The 26455-nt window shown below is 31.6% G+C and overlaps 1 protein-coding gene across 4 annotated transcripts; it reads left to right on the top strand.

Annotated features, from left to right (window-relative positions):
• Nucleotides 1-595: 595 nt before the first annotated feature.
• Nucleotides 596-19716, top strand: RUG1 (Regulator of chromosome condensation (RCC1) family protein). 4 transcript variants are annotated; one of them, XM_082889972.1, is made up of 17 exons: nt 649-1092; nt 3332-3632; nt 4587-4663; nt 5992-6070; nt 7283-7342; nt 8051-8152; nt 8293-8386; nt 12520-12562; nt 12695-12740; nt 12825-12871; nt 13005-13104; nt 14852-14906; nt 15037-15103; nt 15445-15481; nt 16347-16426; nt 18596-18692; nt 19299-19716. In XM_082889972.1, the coding sequence occupies exons 2-17, from the start codon at nt 3584-3586 to the stop codon at nt 19409-19411; spliced, it is 1146 nt and encodes a 381-aa protein (XP_082746098.1). In that variant the 5' UTR covers nt 649-1092; nt 3332-3583; the 3' UTR covers nt 19412-19716. The 4 variants fall into 4 exon arrangements, 3 of the variants coding, with proteins under 3 accessions (XP_028062174.2, XP_028062175.2, XP_082746098.1); XR_014341451.1 differs by lacking the exon at nt 3332-3632 and having other exon boundaries at nt 596-1092; nt 16347-16448; XM_028206373.2 differs by lacking the exon at nt 3332-3632 and having other exon boundaries at nt 596-1092.
• Nucleotides 19717-26455: the final 6739 nt, after the last annotated feature.

The following is a 26455-nucleotide window of genomic DNA, read 5'->3' as shown; positions in this document are numbered from 1 at the left end:
TATGCACTTCCTTTTCGAAGCATAGGAGTAGAGGTAAGTAATTATTACGTTGATTGTTCACTCAATCGTCTTTCTCTGTCCCTCTTTCTTCTTTTACTTTTTCTTTTCTCTACACTGACAATTTTGAAGTCCTCTTCGTTAAGGCAAAAGAACCATCAACGCAGTCGCTTGATAATTAGCTTAAATTTAATCTGTAAGGATTTTTCCTTACTGGCACGCTCGCAATTACAATAATAACCTTCGAAAGCCAAAAAATCAACAGTTTTCTTAACAAATCAAATATATGCACAGTGAAAGCGTTATTACGAATCACGTTTTCTCAAGAAAACAATATAAAACAGTGAAAGCGTGGTTTAGAACCATATTTTCTTCAGAAAAAAAAAATTCAAACAATGTGGATAATAAAATCGTGATTTGAAGCCAGGTTTTCTTCAAAAAAAATAAATTTATATTAAAAGCGTAGTTTCTAATCACACTTCACTAATTAAAAGCATATGTTTTCATTATTAATCAAATTTTCTGTCCCAAACAATAAAAACATAATTTGTAATAGCGCTTTGATCTAATTTAAAAATTCTGTCTAAACTAGATTTACTTTGATAATTAAGATAGTAAATTGGTTTAATATGGGAAAAGCCTCGCCGTTCCAAGACGTTGCAGTGTTGCCGGCCATTAGTTTCTCTTCTTCTTCTTCTTCACATCAACTGCCTTTTTAACTCCGATTCCAACTCATTTCTTCATAGCTAAAACTGATACAATCTTCTCATGATTCACGTACGCACTCCAAGTCCTCCTTCGAAATGCTGATTATGAGAGGTTGCGTACGAAGCGCGAAGAAGCTGACATGTCTCAGAAATGGAAATTTAGGTTTTGGGTTTTTTCTTTCGAGGAGATGGGTTTCGAACAGTAGTGGTGAAGAAGATCGATCGAGTAGTGGAAAGAGGTTTGCGGCTCTATGGGGAAATGGCGATTACGGTAGATTGGGGCTGGGAAGCTTGGAGTCTCAGTGGCGACCTGCTTTCTGCTCTGCTTTCGCCAACGAAAGCCTCACTGGAATTGCCTGTGGTGGTGCTCATACTCTCTTTTTAACAGGTCTCAGATCGCTTCTTCTTTGTTACATTATTATTGTTATTCAAATGATTTTTGAATCGCTGAACGAATTGTTTTTGTGGGTTTTGATCGATGTATGTTGATTGAGTTTCAAGCGCCCAAATTTCGAGTTGAATTTTGTTTTTTGTTTGATGAATGGGGGTTAATTGGTTGAGAGGCAATGAAATTGATCCTCGAATTGCTTCAGATTTTTAATTTGCTAATTTTATTTCTAGTGAGTCTTGTGCAAATGAAAAATGGTTTGGTTGATTGATAATTGGTTTCTGGTGATGGAATGGTACGGATATATTTTTTATTGGATTAAGTTTTTGTTTGTGTTATTGTTCTTGTTTTTTTGCATTAGTTCGAGGTGATTCATTGTATAAATGTTTACCTGTATGTGCAAATTTCATCAAACCAAAGGGCCAGGCCATGTGAAAGCTGCATATGAAAGTTGTATTCGAAATGTATTTTATCTGCAACTAACGTAGTGTTTGGTTGGGGATCTGGGGAGTGATTTGGAAAGGGAAATGGAAAAGTTGTATAAAACTAGGTGAAATATAGGTATATTTTATTCACAATTTACCTGCCTTTTTCCCTTTCCCTTTCCCTTTCCCTTTCCCTTTCCCTTTCCCTTTCCAAATTCCTCCTCAAATTCCCCAACTCAATACAGCACAAGTGTATATGTATATAATATATGCTTTTGGGAGACCAAATTGGAGTCAAATAATGAAAAAAAATTGTGACCATGTAGTAGGTTCCTTCACAAGAAGGGGATTTACCAATGGCTTTCTACAGATTTCTATGTAAAAGAAGGTATTTTTTTTACGCTTTGTTTGGTTGGGGGATTTGGAAAAAGAAAGGTAAAAGGTAAGTGAAATTAGGTGAAATGTAGGTGTATTTTATTTACACTTCACTTACGTTTTTCCTTTACCTGTCCTAATCCCTTCCCGAATCCTCCAACCAAATATAGCATTAGACAAATGTCATACTTCGGTGAGAGTCTTAGGTGGCCTTCTTTATTTGGTGTGCGGCTCATAGCAAGATCCTTACTATTGACTATTTGATTAGAAAAAGGCAAGTCCATGACAATTGGTGTTGTATGTCTATACATGATGAGGAGATGGTGATTCACTTACTTATCTATCATGAGGTGGTAAAGGAGCTATGGTATTTAGTCCATACCCTGTTTGAAGTTGTGTGGATATTTTCGGACCAAGTTTTGGAGCTTTTGCAGTCTTGGGAAGGAGCTTGAGTGGGTAAAAGGAAAAAGAAGGCTTGACAGTTGTTCCCATTGGCGATGATATGATTGATATGGGGTGAGTGCAGTAGAAGAATATTTTTTGATAGCTTTTTCAGACCTTTTTAGTATTTAGAGCTTTTTTGTTTTTGTTTTTTTAGTATTCAAGAATTGTTACTCTATCCTTGAATCCGTTTTTTGAAATTTGTAGAGGCCTTGGAATATTTTTTTTTTTGTAGAGTTCATAGATCTTTTTTCGTATGTCTTAGGCACCCCCTTGGTGCCCTTTCTTTTATACTATATCATTTTATTGATACAAAAATGTTACAATACATAGTAAGTGTTTGGGAAGTGGGTTTCTTTGTAGGTTTTTTTTAGTTGTAGGATGTTATTGGAGAATTTTTTTTATGTTTGGGAAGATAGTTGGGTTTTTTTGTGGTTGGATGTGATATTTGTGAGAGAAAAAGTGAAATGATTATGGGGTTTGATGTGATATTTTGTTTGGATTTGTTTTTTTTTTTGGTTTTGTAACCAATTTGTAGTGAAAAAAACAAACAAAAAAAAAAAACAAGTTCCCAAACACCGCCATATATTCTTGAAAGAGTAGTTAACATTAAGGCTAGGTTTGGCATCCCCTAAAAAAGCCAAAATGTCAAAAAGTAACTATCCTATTTAAGTCACATCATCTTATTTAAGTCACATCACCTCTCTACCACATCATTTCAAACCCAACTCATATTTCATAAAAAGTTAAAAAGTGCATTTATTTAGAACATCTCAAACAACCCCTAATAGTCTTAATTGGTGTAGTTACCTACTTAATGTGTTATCTCTTTGTTCTCTTATAGCCAATATTTCTATCAAATTTAACAGATCAACTAGTTGATTGTTGGCGATGAAGCATGGTTATTTCGGTAAACATGCCATACCTATACCAAGTACTTATTGGGTGCAGGTACTTTGAATTGAAAAGCCTAACCTACACTTCTCCTTAAAACCCAGGTATTAAGGAGAAGGAAACTGGATCTTTATAACCAGTACAGATGGGCAATTCTAGGCAATGTGGGACATATTCCAATATACCCTCTTGGATCACAACATACAGTAGCCGGACAAACGGCACACTAATCACAGGTCTAACCAAGCTCTGATACCAAATTGAAAAGTCCAACCCACCCTTCTCCTTAAAACCCAAGTATTAAGGGGAGAGAAATTGAAGCCTTATAACCAGTACAAATGGGGCAATTCTAGGTGATGTGGGACACATTCCAGCACTTTGCATGTATCTCTACATACGTACCAGGTACACAAAACACATCTAATTTTTTTCCCCTTAATTTTGTTATACCTAGTATATACCTAAGTCGTACCTTAACCGGAATAGTATTTTCTTTCATGTAGATATGAAGTTAGTTTCACTGGATTTTTTTTTTCATGGTTAACATGATTTTAATTGGTTTTTATTTGTAAGTTATTTAATTTAATGACATTTAATTTTGGTTTATACCTTACTTTTTGCATTAAATGTGAATTGCAAGTTGGCTCCTAACCAACTAAATCATTTAATTAATTTTTGCATTATTTCGAATTAAAAATAAATATTTGTTGTTATGAACTTTCTAGTCATACCTTTACCCTACTTTTTTTTCTTTTTCTTTTTCTTTGTCTTTCTTTCTTTCTTTTTTTTTAATTAATTAATTTATTTTTTGATAGATTTTACTGTATCGATGTACCCATACTGTACTAGTTCCAATATCCATATCTGTACACATGCTTCATAGATTGTTGGAAAATGTGTGGACTTCCTGGATCAAGGCAACCAGCCTTTTCTTTTGTTGATTTCCCTGCTTTAAACTCTGCAACTACATATAGTAAAACTAATTTAAACTTGATTGTAGTCTTGCCAAATAAACTTACTAGGATATGCTTGTGGAGTTTTTCCATGGTTTGATCCTTTAAACATTAATTCCAAATTTTATCTTAACTCCAAGGGTTCAATACTGTACAAAATGCACATTACTATACAAGATCCAGGATCATATATTTCACAATAATTTATCACATCTGTCTTCTATGAAAAAAAAAAATTATACATATTGTTTATAAGTTCTGTCTCATCTACTACTGCTTGATTTTGGTTTTTGCTCTTGGTGCCTAGGTTTTGTATTTTATAAATTGATGATGAATTTAAAAGAAATTTAGCTGCAGACAGGGTAGAGGCTTATAAACTGTCCTCAATTTTTTTTTCTTTTGACAGAAACGGGCTGTGTCTATGCCACGGGTCTCAATGATTTTGGACAGCTAGGAATATCAGATGATAAAAGTTATACAATTGTATGCTATCTTGACCCTTTTGTCGTGTTCTCACACCTTTTTCTTTACCTCTTCTTGTTTTTATTTTAGCTCTTATGCTAGTTCAGTGCAAGATTGATGTTGAGATCTTTGCTATTTGTCTTAGTTTGAAGCTTTCACCATCTGTGCTATTTTGTTTTCTTTAATGCTTGTTTTCCCTGTCAATTACATTCAAAAGTTAAAAACTGTAGAACATAGGACCTCGACTGTGGCGTGGAACAAGAATGCTCAGGTGAGTTGCCTTGATTTGAAAGATGGGCACCATGTATGGTATATGAAAGCATTCACCCTTTTTGCTTGCAATTAGTCCTTTCTAATAAGGAAAGTTTCTTATTGTTCAATTATTATTCATGTGAAGGTCTTGTCAAATTGTATCTGCAATGAAATCAAATTTATGGAATGTAATTGCAATGTTTGTGATCATGGTCGAAGAGCATGCAAGTTCTAGATTTATATGGCCTTCATCCACATTCATTTTAATTTTAGTACATGAGCAAGAATATGTGTTTACTCCATAACACTAAAGAAGAGTTTGTTGAAAAAAGAAGCTAACATGAGCTTTGCAATTTGATTTGTGGCCTTCTGCTATGAGCTTATTTGGGCTGGACTATGCTAGTAGAGTTATATGATGATATGAGTTTGTCACAACCTGCTCTTTATAGAAATTAATTGATTTTAAGATTTCACATGGTAGTTCAATCCATACTATTTTTTTATTGGGTTCTAATTAGGATGCGCACATAGTGGCATGCATAGTTTATTTACTAATTAGGTAATCAAGGCAAGTCGATAATTACGTCCATATGCTTTAAGAAATCAGGGGTGCAGCCACCATCGGTTACTTTATATTTTGGTGGATCTCTATAATCTGGTTATGGGTGTCATATCCAGCTTCATACATATTTCCTAGAAGCTGCTTATTCTATTATTAAACAAAGTTTATTCTGACCCTACTTTTATGAAGTGGCATGAGTTGGATGTGGTGTGTCTGTTATGCATAAGTCTTACTTTTGTTGGTTTTCATGTGTGATGGGGGTTGGTAAGTCTATGTTCTGAGTTGTTGGTTGGGGAGTTGTATAGTATCCACTGTATTATTAATCACTAAGAAACTGAAATATGAAAAATGTTTATAAATATGTTGCTCTTAGATTTTCTGTTTATTTTGGTTAATTTCACTCACTATCTTCTTTGACTATTTTAGTACCAATAAAAAAGAAAAAGAGATGTGATTGTTTAGATTCTTATTTGTAATGTTTCCAATGGAGTTCCTTTTGAATTGACCATGTAATCTGGTTGTATTATTAATGCAGGAGCCCCTCAAAGTTTCTAGACTTCCCAAGGAAATTATTAAAGTTTCTGCTGGTTATCATCACTCCTCTGCCATTACAGGTTCATATTTCTTGCTGGATACTTCATTTATCATGGTTTCATGGGGGCCCGAGAATATTTACATGTTTTTCAGTCTGTGTTCACTATTCCAGCTACTTTATAGAATATGTCTTTCAGATGTATGATAGTTAATATCTAATCGGTGCTGTAAGCTTGTGTCCTGTTAATATTATTTTGAACTCCCTTTCCTTCCAGTGTAAAATGCTACATATGCAAATTAAATCTATTTTCTAGTTTCTGTTTTTGACTTCTCACTTATTCAAGTCTACTTTACACTCAAGAGCTACCCATCTTTGATTATTAAATTATTACTGTATCTCTTAATGCCTAATGGATTCCTGTCATAGGAGTCATGATTCTTGTTCAACTTATCAGAGAAGATCTTGAAACATTTATGTACATTTGGAAAGTGTTATAGTCCTTCTGTAACATATATTGTATAGAAGTCAAAATATCATAGAAGCACATATCTCAATGAAGGCAAGAATATGCTACACCAAGGAAATAATTGCAGAATGTCTCTATTATACCTTCGACATCAGAATGCATGCAAATAAACTTTTTACAAGATTTGTGTGGTTTGTAAGCATGTATAAGTCTTTCATAAATGCTTATGTGAAAAGCAGGTGGTACAAGCTGAAATTTTTACTGTGACACTTGCATCCGTCAAGAGGTGCTTAGAATTTATAGCAAATAGAGATGTATTCCACACAAACATTTATAAAAGATGTATTCCACGCACACAGATGGGCACATATCGTTTATAAGTTGTATTTTCGTTAAATTTCTGTTTGGTTGGAAGGTGTTAACTTGGCATATACTTCTTCCCTTTTTCTCTTTTTCTTTGTTTCTTTTGCCTTATTTTTCTTTTCTGTGGAAGTCATGGATATATAGCAAATAGAGATGTATTCCACACAAACATTTATAAAAGATGTATTCCACGCACACAGATGGGCACATAGGGTTTATAAGTTGTATTTTCGTTAAATTTCTGTTTGGTTGGAAGGTGTTAACTTGGCATATACTTCTTCCCTTTTTCTCTTTTTCATTGTTTCTTTTGCCTTATTTTTCTTTTCTCGTTAAATTTTTCTTTTCTGTTATTTATTTTACTGAGTTTACTTTTATTCATTTTTTGTTAGATCATGTTTCTGTAAGTGTACATATTTTCTTCTTCAGTTTCCTTATTGCAATAATTTATATATCTTTTTGTAGGAGATGGGGAGCTTTACATGTGGGGCAAGAACTCAAACGGACAGCTTGGGCTTGGAAAAAGTAACAACTAAATATGTACCCTCATCTTAATTGTGTTATGACTGACTGTATAGTTTATTAGTTTAATTGGTTTTCTGTCTTGGTGGTTCTTTGGACTGCCTATATGTGTTCAAATTCCCATTTTGTGATACCTTGGGTTGTTTGTTTTATCACCTTGGGCTGAGGATGTCGAATGAGCTAATCTATAGTCGTCTGCTTTGTCCACATTATAGGGTCAAATCAAAAATTGCCTTAAGCATTGTTGATTTTTCCTAGCCGTAAATTTGTTACTTATGAAATTATTTAGGCAGGAAGTAAGGACGGACATGAAAGTGGAAAGTTTTCATAGATTTTTTTCTTTCTTTTTCTTTATTTTTTTTATTTTTTTTATTAGGTAATGCGATTGAATTTCTTAGGGATGCCGTTTTTTTTGTTCATCTATATGTTGCAGAATAATTCTCTACATGTTTGATGTAAAATCATCTATGGAAATCCTAATGTCATTATGTAGATGTCTAGTTCTATGTGTGTTATGCAAGTCCCATTGTTTCCTATATGGGAATGCTTTTCAATCACTTTGATAACCATACTTATACAACTGACCTTGTCTACGTTTGTGCTCCTTAATCATATGTTTTTCTCTAAGCATTTATAATTTCTTTGGAATTACAATCTGAAGGCCTTGAAAATAAAATTTTCAAATGAGTTATACTTTGTATTGGTCTGCAGAGGCAGCAAAAGTAGTTACTGCACCTAGGAAAGTTGAATGCTTGACTGGGGTCACTATCAAAATGGCAGCTTTGGGTTGTGAGCACTCAATTGCTGTTACAGGTTTGAGATTTGAAATATTTCTTACCTTCAAATGCATTTTGATTTTCCAGTTACAATATTTCGTAGGTTCTGTCAGTAATGCTAGAGAGTTGTGTAGTCTTTATTTTACATTGATTAATGTGTATATTTTTATTTTCCAGATAAAGGTGAGGCCTTAAGTTGGGGAGGAGGGGGGTCTGGAAGGCTTGGTCATGGACATGAACGAAGCATGTTGGGCTTTTTAATGAGTACCAGGTTCTTTTAAATGTTTTATAATCTCTAGTCTTTTGCTAATATGAATTTCTGTAATTTTAGGCAAGTTGAAACTAGTTTTTTACCCACAGCACACGTTTGATACATAATGCATATATGGTGGATTGAAGGATGTATCGGAACTCTTATTTATAACATTCAAGTGTATCTACACTCATATTTTTACAAAGTATTATTTTGTGTAAAGCAATAGAGAAGTGAAGATTGGATTTTAAGAGATAACAAATAGTAAACTTTAGCATTATTTAGATTTAATTATTAGCCAGGATGGAGAGATTGGAGATGATGTGATCTATAGAATCAAAGTAGGTCAACTCAAGTGGTTTTTGGCATATTGTGTGATTGAAAAGTACCAATAACATTGAAAGAAAAATTCAATAGAGTTGCTATACAAACAACGATGCTTTACAGGACAAAATGATGAGTATTAAGAAACATGTTCATAAAATGAGTGTAGCTGAGCTAAAGATGCTTAAATGGATATATGGTAAGACTAGGAACGACAAAGTTAGAAATGAATATATATTTTTTAATTTTTTTTTTTTTTTTTTGATGACTGGGTGTCCGAGCTAGTTAACATGCACCTCAACTAATTGTGGGACCCACGCAAAGCGTCTCCTTCACGTGGATCGGACAAATCTTGGGCAGAATCCGCGGGCATGGCCCCAAGAAGTTGAACGCACCTAGTGGAAGTTGAACCTGAGACCTATTGTGTCACGACCAAACCAGATAAACAGATTCGAACTCTGAGAGAGCCTGTAGCAATGCTACCAAAGGTCATTTTATGATATTGTAGCCATTTTTTTTTCTTTCTTTCCCTTCTGCCCTTCTAGGGTGAGATACAAAAAATTAAGGTTGCGTTTGGTAGAGCTTTTTAACTATGATTTGAAAGTATGAGTTGTATTTTGAGTTTGTGAGTTTTGGAATTATGATTTGAGTGTGAAAAATCTGTTTGGTGAAAGAGTTTTGAAAAGAGTTTTGAATTGAGTGGGGAAATTTTTGATGTGACATTTGATATTTGATACAAAAACTTACAACTTATAACCAAACATACAACTCAAGATTTTATTAAAGCATATAAATTTTTTTAAAAAATTCAGAAAAATATTTTTTTCGAATATATAAAAATTAACATATCAATTGCAAAAAAAAAAAAAAAAAATTGCACTGTTCCGGTCAACCAGCCGGATGACCGGTGGGACGACCGGTTAGGCCAAATTTCAAAAAAAAAAAAAATTGAAAATCGCGCTCTCAAACAGAGTTTTCTGCAGAGTTGTGAAAAATTAATTCCACATACCTATCCAAACATCGTATTCAAATGTGGGAGTAGAAAACTCGTTTGGAAATCGTTCCAAACAGAGCCTAAATAAGTAATATATTAGGTGAGTTTTTAATAATCTTGTTTAGTACTTAAAATTGAGGCCTGGTTTGGAAAGTTGGCTATTTTAATAGGCTATTTTAATTTTTGGCTATTTTAGTAGGCTAAAATTTTTGTGTTTGGAAAGATTGTTTGATTTTTTTTAGTTGAATGTGATGTTTGTGAGAGAAAAAGTGAAATAATTATGAATTTGATGTGATATTTTGTCTTATTAGCTATTTTAGCCTATTTTGTCTTTTTGTGGATTTTAGTCCAAAATAGGCTAAAATAGCTCTTGCTAAATAAGGGCCTGAATGTATTAAATGATAATCAATTAAGCTCGTTTGATAACCATAATTAATATCACTTAAAAATTTAAGTATCTTTTAAAATGTAGGTTAAAACTTAAGAAAATTTTAAGACATATAAAACTTATTTAATTCTAACTAAATTTATAAATACCAAATATAAATATCGATATACACTATTATAAACTCATTACCACCGCTACCGTTACCACTATCACCACTATCATGTCACCGCCACTACCACCACCATCACCATCATGCCACCACCACCACTACTACTGCTACAATCACCTTCATTGTCATTGTCACTGTTGTTATAAACACCACTATCATTTTACTACCACTACCACCGCTGCCGCCACGGCAATCAACGCCACCAGCATCAACACTACCGCTGCCATCATTGCAACCACCATCAACTCTAGCACCACCACTACCACCACCACCATTACAATATAAAAATTGAAATATACAATTTGAAAATAATAAATTTTAAGAAATAACATGTATATAAGATGAGGGTTGTTAAGATGAGGATGCTAAGGTGGATATGTGACAAGATTAGAAAATACAGAGTTAGGAATGAGTATATTCCTGAATGGATAGGGGTAGTACTGATAGAAGATAAGTTGAAACAGAATATATTGATATCTAAGAAGTATGAACACGTATATGTGACATGACATGAATATGACACGGACACGCCGACACGTTAATTTTAAAAAAAATACAAGACACGACATGTGGGGGACACGCATGAAATATATAATTTTATACATTTATTATATGTTATATATATGGATATATCATCCAAAGATAATAAAAAATATAATACGATACTAATTCTTATAAATTTATATGGTTTTTGTTTTATTATTGTATCTTAAGTTGTTTTGTTCAAACTTATAATTAGTTTTACATATGTTTAGAGAAGATGAGTGTTTCAGAAATGAGGATGTTAAGGTGGATGTATGGCAAGACTAGAAAAGATAGAGTTAGGAATGAGTATATTCGAGAATGGGTAGGAGTAGTATCAATAGAAAATAAGTTGAGAGATAATAGATTGAGATAGTTTAGTTATATACAACGGAGATCAACAAAGGAAGTAGTGAAGAGATACGATATAATGACAGTAGATGGTATTGTTAGGGGAAGAGATAGACCTACATTGACGTGGACTAGTGTAGTAAATAGAGATATGAATCTCCTTAATTTGACTAACGAAATGGCCTTGGATAGAGTTGAGTGAAGAAGAAGGATTCATGCAGCTGATCCCATTTGATGGGACTTAAGATTTGGTTTGATTTGGTTTGGTTTGGTTTGGTTTATATGTCTAATCGATAGACACGTGTTTAAGCGATTAACATGTGTGTCCTCCAAGTGTCTAAAGAGTATCTGGGTCTTTAAAAAAATTTTAAAAATAAGACACGTTTTGAAGAGTGTCGGACACATGTCCTAAGAGTGTCCAAAGAATGTCGATGTTCGACACGGACATAACACGGATACGTCATCTTGTTAGAAGTGTCTGTGCTTTTTAGATGGAGATAGTTTAGTCATATACGATGGAGACCAACAGAGGCAGTAGTGAAGAGGTGCGATGTACTGACGGTAGACCTAAAGTGACATGGGTTAGTGTAGTAAATAGAGATATAAATTTTCTTAATTTGATTAACTAGATGGCTGTTGATAAAATTAAGTGAAAAAAAATGATTCATATAGCCGACCCCATTTGATGGGACTTAAGGCTTGGTTTGGTTTAGTTTTTTAGCTTAAAAATTCAGCATTCAATTGTCAATATTAATTTTCAGTTTTCAGTTTTCAACTTTGTCAAACACCACCTAGCTCTGTAACGCAGTGATCCCATTCCCAAAATATGATGTGATAAATATGCAAGTCTGATACTACTTGTTTCCACAATGTAAAGACCAACAAAAATTACATCTTCTATTAATATGACAAATCCAAAAAGAAGGTTCCACGAGCAGTCTAAAAGAGTCTCCAGAAAGTCACGCACATGATCATTTAATCTCAGTGATCTGAAAAATGTAAGTGAGGGGTGAGAGGTAAAAGCCAGTGAGATAGTCTTATAACAAGGCTAGAAGGTTACATGGATATCTCAGTTTACATATCTGATGTTGGTATAGAAAACATCTAGCTTTTCCAAAATCCATATCCTTGTGCATAGTCTGTTATTTAGAAGGGAATTATAATCATGTAATATAACAAATCAGTGTACAAATCCAAATATCATGCAACAAATCCGTATATGATGTACAAATCTATATATCGTGTACATCCATGTCGAGTAAATTAAAATTTCTGTTTTCTCTGTTACGTTTTCACCTTTCCTTCAGTGCACTCATGGAATTTAGCTTGGTTTTCAGCATGTAGTATGTAAATATCTTACTTATGGTTAGCTACATTTTCACGGAGTTCTCATTCTTTTGCAGTGAATACACCCCAAGGCTTATTAAGAAACTTGAAGATGTCAAGGTATTTTATGTTGGTGAGGGTTTCTATTGCTGTTTGACTATGTTATCTCTAAAAGAATATGCCAATTATCAGTTAGGAGTTGCCTCATTAACTGGTGGTCTATATTTTGCTCCACTAAATATGCAAACACAGGTCAAAAGTATCGCTGCAGGGATGTTGCATTCAGCATGCATTGATGGTATATAATTAAATATTGCCATAGTTGATGCTTTTTTTATATTGAAATTTCTCTTCACTGCTTTAAAATTGTCTGATTTTGCAGAAAATGGTTCTGTCTTCATATTTGGTGAGAAAGCAGTGGATAAACTGGTAAGTAGCAGAATTAACGTGTTAGTAAGTTCTAACTATATCACATATAGATTCTTTGACTACATAATCCTATCTTGTATCAGAATCCATCTGATTGGTGTTGATGTTTTAATTAAAAAATAAAATATTCTAGGGCCAGCAAGCAAAGAATGCAACAACACCATCCATGATTAGCCAACTGCCATTTTCCGAAGAAGTTGCGTGTGGTGGTTATCACACGTGTGTCCTTACAAGTAATTCTTTATCTCATTCTTCAATTTGTTTTTGTCATTGTTTTGTTCCCCCTATAGAATGATTATAAGGTTATGTACCTAGGTGTTGATAGAACTAAAAAGTTAGTGCAAATATATATATATTGATGAATTGGTTATGACATTTTTAAGTAGCCGAATTTAAGGATTGGTTACTAGTTTTCCAAAACACTTTTCAGAAAATTCTATTTTCTTATTTTCCGTATTTTTTTGTTTTTACTAAATTTTTTTAATATTTTAAGCAATTTTTTTACTTTTTAAACACACCTAACATAAATACACCTAAAAAGTAAAAAAAAATGTAAAAAAAATCTTTTAAAAATTCACTAAATACCAAAAATACAAAAAAATACAAGAATTCAGTACATTTTTTGTATTTCTATGTATTTATTAATTTTTTAAAATATTTTTTCACAAATTTTTTACTTTTTAGATACCTCTAACTAAGGTGCATCTAAAAAAGTAAAAAAAAGTTTAAAATTTAAAAAATATTCACTAAAAACAAAAGAATACGAAAACCAAAAAACTCAATTTTCAAAAAACTTAATCCAGAAAATTCAAACCAAACACACTGATTGATTAAGATCAAATTCTTCACCTTCCATGTGTTTCAGTGAGAAGTCAGATCCCTCTAACTTAAAATTTATAGTCCTTTTTTCCAAGGACCGCTCAAGGTGAAAGCCAATGAAGTAGTGGCTTTATGCCCAAAGAGGCCCTGATGAAAATCATGGAAAGAAGGAAAAGGACAAATATGGAATTTCATATGAAACATGTTCGGGGCATCAAGGATTGAAGTTTTGGAATAATTTTGAGTTTTTATTTGTATTTATTATAATTTATTATGTTACTATTATTATAGTAGGTTTTATTTCTTGGGGGTATTATGATAAATTCAATAATTGTTAGACCTCCATGGGTGTTTTGTGGGTCAAATAATGTTATTTGAATTTTATTTGGAATCCTAGTTGGTTAGAATATTAGTAGTTACCAATTATTCATAGTTTCTAAATTTGAATCCTAATTCTTATAGAAGTAAAGGAGTCTTTAGCCTATAAATGTATGTGTAATCTCAATGATACAAAAAAGAGTTGATATTATGAAAATTTGAGATTGTGTTTGTGTGATTGGCCTAACCCATGTGAGGGTGAAGCACCTCTTCCCCTCTCTTCTTCTACTCCTTGTCTTTCTTACTATTCATAGCCCTCTAAAAGTGCATTTTTTAGTCCAAAAACCCTATCCAATCACCCCAAATCAACCCTAATCCCTTCTCTTACCTATTAGCCTTCAGTACATATTCTAGGTGTACTCCTGAAATCCCGGATTTGCCTTCTTTTTTTTTTCTCCTTTTTTTTACATGCTCATCATCAGGACCCCTTATCTGTGTTATTTATAAGGAGCTACATCTGCTCATATTAATCCTTCCACAACTTGGATGCAACCTTGGAACATACAATAAAGTTTGAACTGAGTCATAAGATTAAAAGTGAGCCTCTTTGTTTTTTCCTAAGGTGCACATACATTTCCACAATTTAGCAGCTGGATCTTTGAATGCTGAAGTTACTTGACTTGATAACATCAAATTATAGTTGGATTAAAAAGAGCATGCCGGTTCGTTCATTAAAAAAAAAAGTAAGAAGAAGATAAAAAAAGGGTGGCAATGAACATTCTTGCTTCATAGTAAGATCTTACGTATTTCAAGTTATATGTGGTTACTTTCCTTCTATACTAGGTGGTGGAGAACTATACACATGGGGCTCAAATGAGAATGGCTGTCTCGGTATCGGGTATCTTCCTTGCAAATAAATCCCAAAAAGCACCGTTTGGAAAAAATTGTTGTTCTTATTCTGCCTGCATGTTATGTCAGTTTATCATGTGTTTGTGATATTCATTTGTTGATTCCTTGTCTTAAATCAGCTGTACAGATGTCAGTCATTTACCAGAAAGAGTTCAAGGTCCATTCTTGAAACATCCTGTTTTCCAGGTTGGGAACACTCCTGATTCCACTAACATTTTTTGGGTGTTCATGATTGCTTCACTTATGTGAATTTCTACCAATTAAATATCACTTCAGATTCCACAAAGATTCTGCAGTTGGTTATTAGATATTTTCCCATGGAAATTAGTAAATTATTTTAGGATACATATTTGAGCTGATGGTTTGGCTTGATTCCTTGAATGCTCCATTTAGTTTTAGAGGCTCATAAGATCAGTAAAATTATCATTAGGTCGGCAAATATGACCTTGGTAATAGAGATATTCTGACCAAAATTTTAAATTAATTTTTATTTTGTATTGTACTTCTAAAACATTTTTTATTACCAGGTATCGTGTGGATGGAAGCATACAGCAGCAATTTCTGGTAAGAATGTTTTGCAACCATTAGACATCCTAGAGAATCCTTTTGGAATAGCGTTTCCTCAATTTCTCAACATATGATATTGCAAAAACATTCCATCCATGTAAGATTAACAGGTGGATCATATTCTTGTCATAAAAAATGGAGGCCCAAAAATTGTTTTGAAAGGCAAGTCAGGCTTCTCTTGTGATAGCCATAATGCTTAATAGCGAGCTGAATCATTATCATATTATTTTGACAAGATTTGTGAGTTTTTAGCATGAATTGTTTATCCATTCTAATCCTAATGCAATCTATTTTATATGTTTTAAAATTTTCATTAACTAAAAAGCTTTAGTTAGTTCTTAGTTTTAGTTACATTAATGTTTATTTCTTTTTTTTGGTTGTCGTTATACATAACATTAGCACAAAAATGACGTTATATTTCTTCACCTAGGGATCATGGCTTTCTTGTCTGATGGGAGCTCAAAAGTTCCTCATCTCATCTTTGTCCATCCTGAGATTCTTCCAGACTCCTAGGCAAGTTTGAGTAGACAATTGTCCACCCACACCCCCAATACTCCAAACACACACATGAAGAGAAGAAAGGAAATACAAAAAACAACAAACGACAAGCAACAAAAAACTCAACTCAACAAGCCTTTGTCCTGATTTCCTAGATTGGCCAAGTGGATCTGTTTTCTCCCAATTAACTTTTTAGATAATAAACTAAATGACTCAATATGTTTATTTAGTAGTTCCTCCATTTTGCTCAGATAATAAATATCTGGCAATTGATCTTTCTGCTGCAAAATATTATTGAATTCATATGAAAATGACTTGTGTCATAATGCTGGTGAAATGACGAGTGATAATTGCTGACATGCAGAAGGCAATGTTTACGCATGGGGTTGGGGAGGTTCACATGGAACATTTTCTGAAGACGGATATTCTTCTGGTGGACAACTGGTTTGCTTCTATCCTATATTTGGTACAATATTCATATTTTATATAATTGCAAAAAAATTGACAAACTCTTTAGACAAATTTAATAAGTTGACAAAACTATATTTAAAAAGCAAGCGGTAATTGAGAACCATGAAATATGGGTGCAGCTGCATTTAATATGTAGGAATGGTTTGTCAAACTACATAGTACAATTGCATTGAGATGTAGTTTCTCCTTCATTTAAATTGGAGTCATGTCTGCCAATTTCATTTATTAGTTGGTGCGGGTTCAAAATTTGGTGTGTAACATCAAAATTTAGTGCAAAATTGTGAACTTTTTGAATAAATATTTCACAAACTGTTTTGGCGGGGAAAAAAAAACGCGCTAATAAATTATGGGATTACATCTAATTGAAGAAATATAAAGGCATTATCATTCCTGTTACATGTTTGGATACAATTGAAAAGCCCAACCCACACTTCTCCTTAAAACTCAGGTGTTAAGGAGAGGGAAACTGGAACCTTAAAACTAACACAGATGGGGCAATTCTATGCGACGTGGGACACATTCTAGCACGTTTTCCTAAACCACAACATACAATAGTTGGACAAACGGCACACCAGTTACAGGCCCAACCAACCTCTGATACCAAATTGAAAAGCCCAGCCCACACTTTCCTAGACCACAACATACAATAGCCGGACAAACGGCACACCAGTCCCAACCAACCTCTGATACCAAATTGAAAAGTCTAGCCCACACTTCTCCTTAAAACTCATGTGGTAAGGAGAGGGAAAGTGGAGCATTATAACTAGCACGGATGGGGCAACTCTAGGCGATACGGGACACATTCCAACAAAAACTGCCAATATCAATGCTTGTCTTTTCTCAAATGTCATTTCTCATTTAAGTGGAATTTGTCTTCTCTTCTTTTTCTTTGCTTTAATCAAATATTTAATTTTGTTTTTCACTCTTACATATCTATTTGTTTGTTGGAGGTCATTTTTGTTTTTAATTTTCTTTTAATGATCATCATCTACGTTTCTAGGTTAAAATTTTTCATTACTTGGCTTCATGAATCAACTGCGTCACTAATGCTTCGAATCCCTCGCTCAAGATTTGGGTTCAAGTCTCCATAGCTCCTTATTGGGGTTAAACATACTCTTTAGCACTTGGAGCACACGGGGGCCTAAGCTTTGGCCTCGACGTAGGTGCGGTAGGGTTCCCTGCAGATATGCTGTAGGTGCTAGGGGCAATACTCCCTGGCGGATATGTTAGAGTAGCCTATCTGCATATTCATTTATGAATCAAAAAAAAAAAAACTACATCACTAATGAGTAATGAATAACAATTACCTCATCTTGCATGTGGCTAGTCAATGTATCTATTACTAGATATACAATTTGAGGGCCTAATGTTAGCTGCTATTTTAGACCACAGTTATTGAAAATGTAATGGTATCTTTTCTGTTGCTATATTTTGGGGTTCTATTATAATATTCTGATTACTTAGGTGTCCCTAGGGATGCATAGTGATGCAAACAAATCAGAAATTGGTGCTGAGCCGGCATGTTTAACTGCCAGTCTTCTTTTTTCCTTTTTTCCTTTCCCCTCTTTCATTAGCTATGTATCTGAAGCGTAGAATTATTTGTACTGAGGCCTCGTTTGGGAACAGGCTAATTTAGTAACTTTTTGGCTATTTGGCTAAAATGTGATGTAAAAAAAACTAGTATGTTTGGGATGACTTTTTGGCTTTTTACGAAAAGATGTGCAAAAAGTAGAGAGAAAAGGGAATCTTTGACTTTTTGGTATGAGTTGTTGGCTTTTTGGCTTTTTTAGTAACTTTTTGGCTTTTTGGCTAAAATAGCCTCTTGCCAAACGAGGCCTAACATTCAATTAAGCTAGAGGTTGTGATTGCTATTGAGAGATAAGTGCATGATCACACAGTTTGCCTTGTGGTGGAATTTTCTTTGACACGAAGCAATTTTCATGATGCTAACTCTCTCTCTCTCTCTCTCTCTCTCTCTCTCTCTCTTCTTTTATCTGAAAGGAACTCTGTTCACTTCTCAGAAATTATCTTCTTTTTTCTGAAAGGAACTCTGTTCACTTCTCAGAAATTATATGATATCTACTGTTCTCTGCTTGCTTTCTAGTTGTATAACTACCTAACAGTAATTGGTTTTGCATGCAGGGTCAGGGAAATGATGTTGACTACATTGAACCTACACGGATCAACTTTGGCAAGAATGTGAAAGCGTTGCAAGTATCATGCGGATTCAATCATACAGGTGCCATACTTGAATACACTTGAAATATAGATGCACCTTCAGCAAAAAAGCATTTTTTTCTCTCTTTATTAAGGCCATTGACCTGGTTCCCAGATTGTTTTTAGCCATCTTTGCAGAGTCACATTTTACTAAATCAGAAGTGATTGAGACCCCCCTCTACTACCCCCCCCCCCCCCCCCCAAACACACACACACACGGGGGTTGGTGATTGGAAAAAAAAATAAAAAAATCTGGCCAATCAGACCCCACTGGGGATCTTGAGGGTCACCCCCAGTGGGGGTCTGGATCATTTTTCTTTACTAAATCCACAATCTATACATATTATACTGTCCAGAAATCACTAGGATGGAACTGAATACAAAATGAAGTCAATAATATAGTAAAATTTTCTTGCAAGTCTATTGTAATAGAACATTCAATAGAAAAAAGAAACCTGTAGTCTATTGTAATAATATTTCATCTAAGGATGGTACAGTGGATGTGGTTGGTTATCAGTATTGAATTGGTTGTTATCAGTCTGGATTTTTTCCCCCAATCTCTTTTCCTTTGTTTCTTGGTTGAAATATCCGTGTCTTCTATTGTTGCTTCTTGTATTCTGATATCAAGACCCAAAAGAAAAGGATGAAACTATGCAAGAATTTGCCCTATCGGGTAAGGCCCGTCCTAATAGCTTATGGGTGGCCGCATACTCGTTGGAAGCAGACCTATTCGGGAACTAAGCAATGCGCACCCTGCTTAAAATTTACAGCCATTAAGGTTGTACCCATAAAGTTTGCTCCGACCTTGTCAGCCTCTTCTGATTCAGTAGTCGTCCATGAAGCTTCTCACTTCGATCCCTGTATTCTGACGATTTTGTTACCAACAACCAAGGGCTGATGAGATGTAATGCTGCTTTTTATACATAAAAACACTCGGATCTAAAAACTATGATATGCAATGTATTTGTTTCTAGACTAAGCAATACTTGGGATTCAATGTACAAATCTTGAATAATAGGTAAAGACTATCAAAATAATTCTTTAAAGATGTGCAAAAGCTGTTGATCTTGTGTCCTAAATAGATGCGAAAAAATGGTTTTCATATATTTAAGAAAGTGAAATCTAAAAAAAATACAAATTTATAAAAAAAAATAAAATCCCGCAAGCTTGCTAGGGGTTGTTACACAGATTTATTTAGACATACATCATTTAAGTGAATGGTTACTCAAAATATTATTACTTGTAAGTAACGAAATATCTTGATTTGAATTAGTGGAAATCAAAATAATAAAATTCCAAATAAACAAAAACTCAACTGTGTACAAAATCCAAATTTTTTTAGGAATGAATATAAGACTACTTTTCAAATATAAGTATTTACTCTAAGGAAAGATATGTGACACTTTGATTTAATAATTTTGGCAATTTATCTTAGGCTATTTAGTTAAAACTCCCTTTGTGGGGTCTATTTTTAGTGAAAATGATAGCCCCAACCATTTTACTTTGTAAACCTCAAAGTAGTGTTTCCTTTCTCGAGGACAGAAAAAATAAAAAAAAAATTATTCACTTTGCTTGTTCCCATTTTTTAAAAACAGTTTTTAAAAAATTTTATACTTTTATTTTCCGTGTTTTTTTGTTTTTACTGAATTTTTTAAATATTTTATGCAATTTTTACTTTTTAGACACACCTAATATAAATACACTTAAAAAGTAAAAAAATTGTAAAAAAAATCTTTTAAAAATTCATTAAATACCAAAAATATAAAAAAATACAAGAATTTAGTACATTTTTTGTATTTTTATGTATTTTTAAATTTTTTAAAATATTTTTTCACAATTTTTTTACTTTTTAGACACATCTAGGTAAGGTGCATATAAAAAAGTAAAAAAAATGTTTAAAATTTTAAAAATATTCACTAAAAACAAAAAAATACGAAAATCAAAAAATTCAATTTTTAAAAAACTTAATCTAAAAAATTCAAACCAAACACAGTGATTCGTATTTTTTCATGTATGACCTTGCTCTCCGATATTATTCACTCTTTTCTCTTTATCTAAAGCAACTTATTATTCTTGATAATTCGATGCACATCTGTATGTAAAATCCATGTGTTGTTTCTAGATTTTCATCATTTTTTTAGAACCTATTTTAGAACAATAATAAGTTGTTTTTATCTTTTATAAACTTCTTTCAAATGCTCAATACACAAATACATATACATCTTATACATGCATATGTAAATCTATACATATTCATATGCATATACACTGAATTTATTAGATTGTTGTTCATTCTGTTGTTGTTCAAGGTAGAGTTGGAATTGCATTTAATCATTGTATGATATATGATAAATCTTTGTTTGTTGTGGTTGCTCTTGTAACATGTATTATGTTTTTTTTTTTTTTTTTTTTTTGGTTGATGTCTTGTTCAAATAAGGACGGTAAATTTTTACTCCGGTAACGTGTTTTTGTGTGATTTATTTGTGAACTCATAATGAAGATATGTTTTTCTAATTTATTATTATGTTCCAATTGAACTCGTAGTGATGATGATGGTATTTTACTATTTAAATGTTAAAAATTTAAAGCAAAATTTATTATGAATCAGAGTAAAATTTTAATGTGAAATAGAGTAACATAGATCTTATTTGATACATCTTGACGAAAAGATTATAAAGATACTAATTTTGTTAAAAAATATCTAAATCAAAAGTTATATTATTTTAAAGTTTAAAATATTGAATTACTCATTGGGGATATTATTTTGATAATAGTGGTTTGTGCTGAAATTTTTAAGATTTTTTTTGTGTGTTTATTCTTAATATATTGAAATTTTATTGTGAAGGGATTTTGATCAAATTCCCATAAAATCAAGTGTCATTCACCATGTTTGATTTCCGAAATTTTTTAGAAAATTAAGTTTTTTATTTTCGTATTTTTTTATTTTATTTTAGTGAATTTTTTTAATATTTTACATAATTTTTTTTATTTTTTAGATCCACTTAATTTGAATAAGCTTAAAATTTTGTGGGAAAAAAAAAACTACTTAAGAAATTCACCAAATACACAAAAATTTAATATATTTTCGTATTTTCTAATACTCAATGAATCTTTTAAAAAATTTTGTACAAATTTTTTACTTTTTAAGTAGCATAAGATTAAGTGAATCTAAAAATTAAAAAAAAATTAAAATATTTTAAAAAATCATTAAAATATGACGATACAAATTCAAAATTCAAAAAACTATTTTTAAAAATTCAAAACCAAACAAAGTGATTCACTCCGTTTGGTTTCCATTTTCGGAATTCACTTTTTAAAAAATTATACTTTTTTGTTTTCCATATTTTTTTTTTTGTTTTCACCGAATTTTTAAAAATATTTAAGCAATTTTTTTAATTTTTAGACACACCTAACATAAATATACTTAAAAAGTAAAATATTTGTGAAAAAAATCTTTAAAAAATTTACTAAATACCAAAAATATTTTAAAAATCAATATATTTTTCATATTTTTGTATATTTATTAATTTTTTAAAATATTTTTCTATAAATATTTTACTATTTAGATATATCTAAGTAAGATGCATCTAAAAAAAAAAAGATTGATTAAAATTTTAAAAATATTCACTAAAAAAAATGAAAAATAAAAAAGACTTAGGGCTAGTTTGGCATGTACTAAGGCCAAGTTTGGCATGATTAAAAAAAGACAAAAAGTCAAAAAGTCACTATCCTATTTAAGTCACATCATCTTATTTAAGTCACATCACCTCTCTAACACATCACTTCAAACACAACCCAAACCCAACCCATATTTCATAAAAAGTCAAAAAGTACACTTATTTAGTCTTCCCAAACTAGGCCTAAATAAGCTAAAAAGTTAAAAAGTCACTATCTTATTTAAGTCACATCATCTTATTTAAATCACATCACCTCTCTAACACATCACATCAAACCCAACCCAAACCCACCAATAAGTCAAAAAGTACACTTTTTTAGGACATCCCAAACCAACCCTTAATTTCTAAAAAAATCAAATTTCAAAAATTGAAACCTAACATACTAATTAATTTTATTTTTTGATTAGACTCCCAGACGAGACACTAAAACAGTAATAGTCAAATGACAAAAACGTGTTGTAAAATGAAGTAATGTGCTTATGCAATTTGACCTCAATTTGGTTTGGAGCACTGAGGGCATCCACAATGGGATGACTAAAAAGGTGTATTAAGGTATGTTATATGATAAAATATAATAAAAGTGGGGTTTAAAAATATTTATTAAGATGTGTTAAGAGTTTGTTAATTTTAGAGAGTGAGTGGTAGTGTAATGGATGTGTTAAGGGGTGTGTTATATATATATATATATATATATATATATATATATATGTATATAATAAATAAAATAAATAAATAATTTAGTTTAATCAAAAATTTCAAGTCCAAAAAAAAATTTCAACACGTAAAAAAATAAAAAAATAAAAAAATAAATAGCCGTTGACCGGTCAACCGGTAAGACAAACAAACGCACTCCTTCGCTAACTAAAACGCTCCCTGCAGATAACAAACAAATTAACACACACCACTAACACACACGCTAACAGCTCAATTATAGTCCCAAATAATACCCTTTAGCCAAAATTTAGCACCTAACACTAACACACAAGTTAGTGTGTCCATTGTGGATTAGGAACACGCTTCAAAATTAAGTACTGGACACTACAATCAAAGATGATTTAAATAAATATATTTATTTGAGTTATATTATTTTTTATAGGGTAATTATCAATGGATTTTAATAGTTAGATTTAATTTTTATCAAGTTTTATTAAAAATAAGTTTTTATAAAATTGTCAGCAAAAATAATATTTTGTGACCCTTTTTTGTATATATATTGTTAAAATTGACAATTAATGACTTTTTTATCACAATTTTTATAAATTGTCGCTAAAATTACAATTAGTGACTTTTTCTGTGACGAATTTTTCAAACTGTCGTTGAAAGTTAAAAATTAATAACTTTTTCTAGGACATTTTTTTTTAAAATTGGTGCTAAAACTTTTAATTTGTGACATTTTTTGTGATAAAAATTTTAAGTTGTCATTGAAAATTAACAATTAATGACGTTTTTTAATAATATTTGATTAAAAATATCATTAATTATCATAAAAATTATTAATAATAAACCTATCTATTAAAATCTACACGTAAAGTTTTCGTTTTTTGTACTACATTTTGAAAAAAAATAAAAAACGTACATTAAATAAACAACCTCCAAACAACCTCTTAGCCTAGACATCCAGCACAGCTTTTATCTAGGAAAAAATTGTCAACACGCTGACAGATAATTTCATTACATTAAGGCTTCGTTTGGGAATAAAAGTTGGGATTATTTTGACTATTTTAGTTACAAAAAATAAAATAAATTTTTTAGTTTAATAAGACAAAATATGATATTTAACCCATAGTCATTACATTCTTTCTCTCACAAAAAAGTCAAAAAAATTTAAAAAAAGCCTAAAATCTTTCTCAAATCAAGTTTTTTAGTTTCAGACTAAAGTAGTCAAAAAATCAATCTACTTCCCAAACGGATCCTAAAAAAGTTAGATGCTATTTATAATTGCACATTTGAAGTTGAAGTTGAGTTTTGAGGTAAACGTTAGTTGTTTATCAATAATTATATGATTATATTATATTTATTTATAAATAAATAAAAATATCAAACATAATTTTGAAAATAAATTATTAATTTTTTTTAAAGATAAATATGATTTGATTTTATGATATTTCAATCAATTAATTTTTTATATAAATAATGTTTTTTAGCAAATCATACAAGATAAAATCCCAAGTTCATCCCACAAAAAGACAGAACATCACTTCTTTTGCCACCTCATTCCGTATCTGTGGAACCTCATCTAAAACAGTGGTTCTATATGTCGATCATCAAAATATAATTGACTGTAATAGGGCCCAACTCACTTTTCAATTAAAAAAAAATTATAAATATATATAAATTATTTCTATAATTATGAAAATTACATCTCGTTTTTTAAATTTTGCATCGTATAACAAATATTTATTTTTATTAATAAATTATTAAATTAATTAATAATTTTTAATGGTATTAAAAATATATTTCAATTAATAATTCTGATAATTTTATTGTTATGTACAAGAGTAATTAGAAATTTTATTTTTCTATTAATTTTGGTAAATAAAAAAAATCTAACAAATGAATATTTGTAAGGAGAGAAAATTCACATTTTGAAAGATTCTAAAAAATATATTTACAATTTATCTTTAAAAATTCCGACGTATACTGTTACAATATTGGAGATGAATTTTCACGATGTGGAAACTTTTTAAATCTAAAATCCAGTACTTGGGTTACCATAGTCCATAGGCCACCAATCAAATTCCACAATCTTATGTGCACCTTCTTTCAGTGGAAGGAAAAAGGAGAATACGCAAAATATCGTGATTGTCAAAGAATTGGAATGTTAGGGATATAAATTTTTTATTAAAAAAAAATAAAATTCACAACTATGTAAGTGTTTAGAAATTTTTTAACTAAATCTTTGATAAAAATTATTAAAATTAAAAAATACGAAAACTTATTGTCCCCTCTCTCCTTTTCTTTTTTTCCGCAGAGAAGAAAAACAAAACTCATGGAATGGAGGTCATTCATTATTCATCATCATCATTAACCCATAACTGCACCCTCACCCGAGAAGTTATTGGTTGTTGTTGGGACACTGTCATGGAGTGTTGTGATGGACGGAGAGAGTGAGATTTATGAATTTATGTTAAGTGATTGAGAAACACGTGGAACATAGCAAACTATGATTGGTGTGGGGCATAGTCACGTGACACTCAAGACTAATTAATAATTTTCGATGGTGCTACATGTACCAATTGATATACTAATTAGTGTACCAACATATATTATGACATTATTATTTCAAAATTATGGCAACACCTATTGGCCCAGTTTGGTGAAATTTTTTTTTAAGTTAAAAACTGATAATCAGAAAGCAAAAACTAAAAGGACATCCTAGCTTTCAAATAATTAATTTAAACTATTTCTACCTAATAAGCTACAAGCAGAAGTTGTACCAAATGATTTGACACAGACTCTAAAGTCAAAATAAATTATAATCACCCCTCAAAAACTATAACAAATAGTTCCATTATACAAATTATAAATACATAAAATCTCTAAAATAATAGAGTAATACTATACGTACTAATTAATGTATTAACTAGTATACTAACAGATAATGTAACATAATTAAGAAGTTTTGAATATTTGTAATTTGTATAATAGGTAAGGTCGCTACTATGTACATTAATCGATGTTCATAGCACCACCAAAAATAATATTAATATATTAATTAAGGATAATGTTTGGTGGCTACAAATTTTGTGGCTTAAATGGCCCGAAAATGTCAAAACAATGTCGTTTTGACATTTTCAGAGTTATTTTGTATTCAAAACGACGTCGTTTTGACATTTTCGGACAATTTGAATCAGAGAATTTGTGACCATCAATTATTACCCATTAATTAATATACTAATTAATAAAACCAGTGGTCCCTCCTTTCCCCACAGCTCACAGGCCAATCAGCTCTTCCCACGTAAGCTCTATCCAACCTGTCAAAAAAATGTTAGTAGAAGTCTAGGCCTCCACGTCCACGCGGTCTTGTCTAACTCCTCGCCCTGGTGCCTTTGCTGCCTGGGTTGGAGATAGATGATTTTCAGGTAGGTATTGCCAAGTGATATTTCAG

The sequence above is a fragment of the Camellia sinensis genome, chromosome 1, assembly GCF_055761805.1.
Source record: "Camellia sinensis isolate YWXY chromosome 1, ASM5576180v1, whole genome shotgun sequence".
Taxonomy (NCBI): domain Eukaryota; kingdom Viridiplantae; phylum Streptophyta; class Magnoliopsida; order Ericales; family Theaceae; genus Camellia; species Camellia sinensis.
Note: the sequence above shows the minus strand (reverse complement) of the source record. Positions and strands in the feature narration are given on the sequence as shown.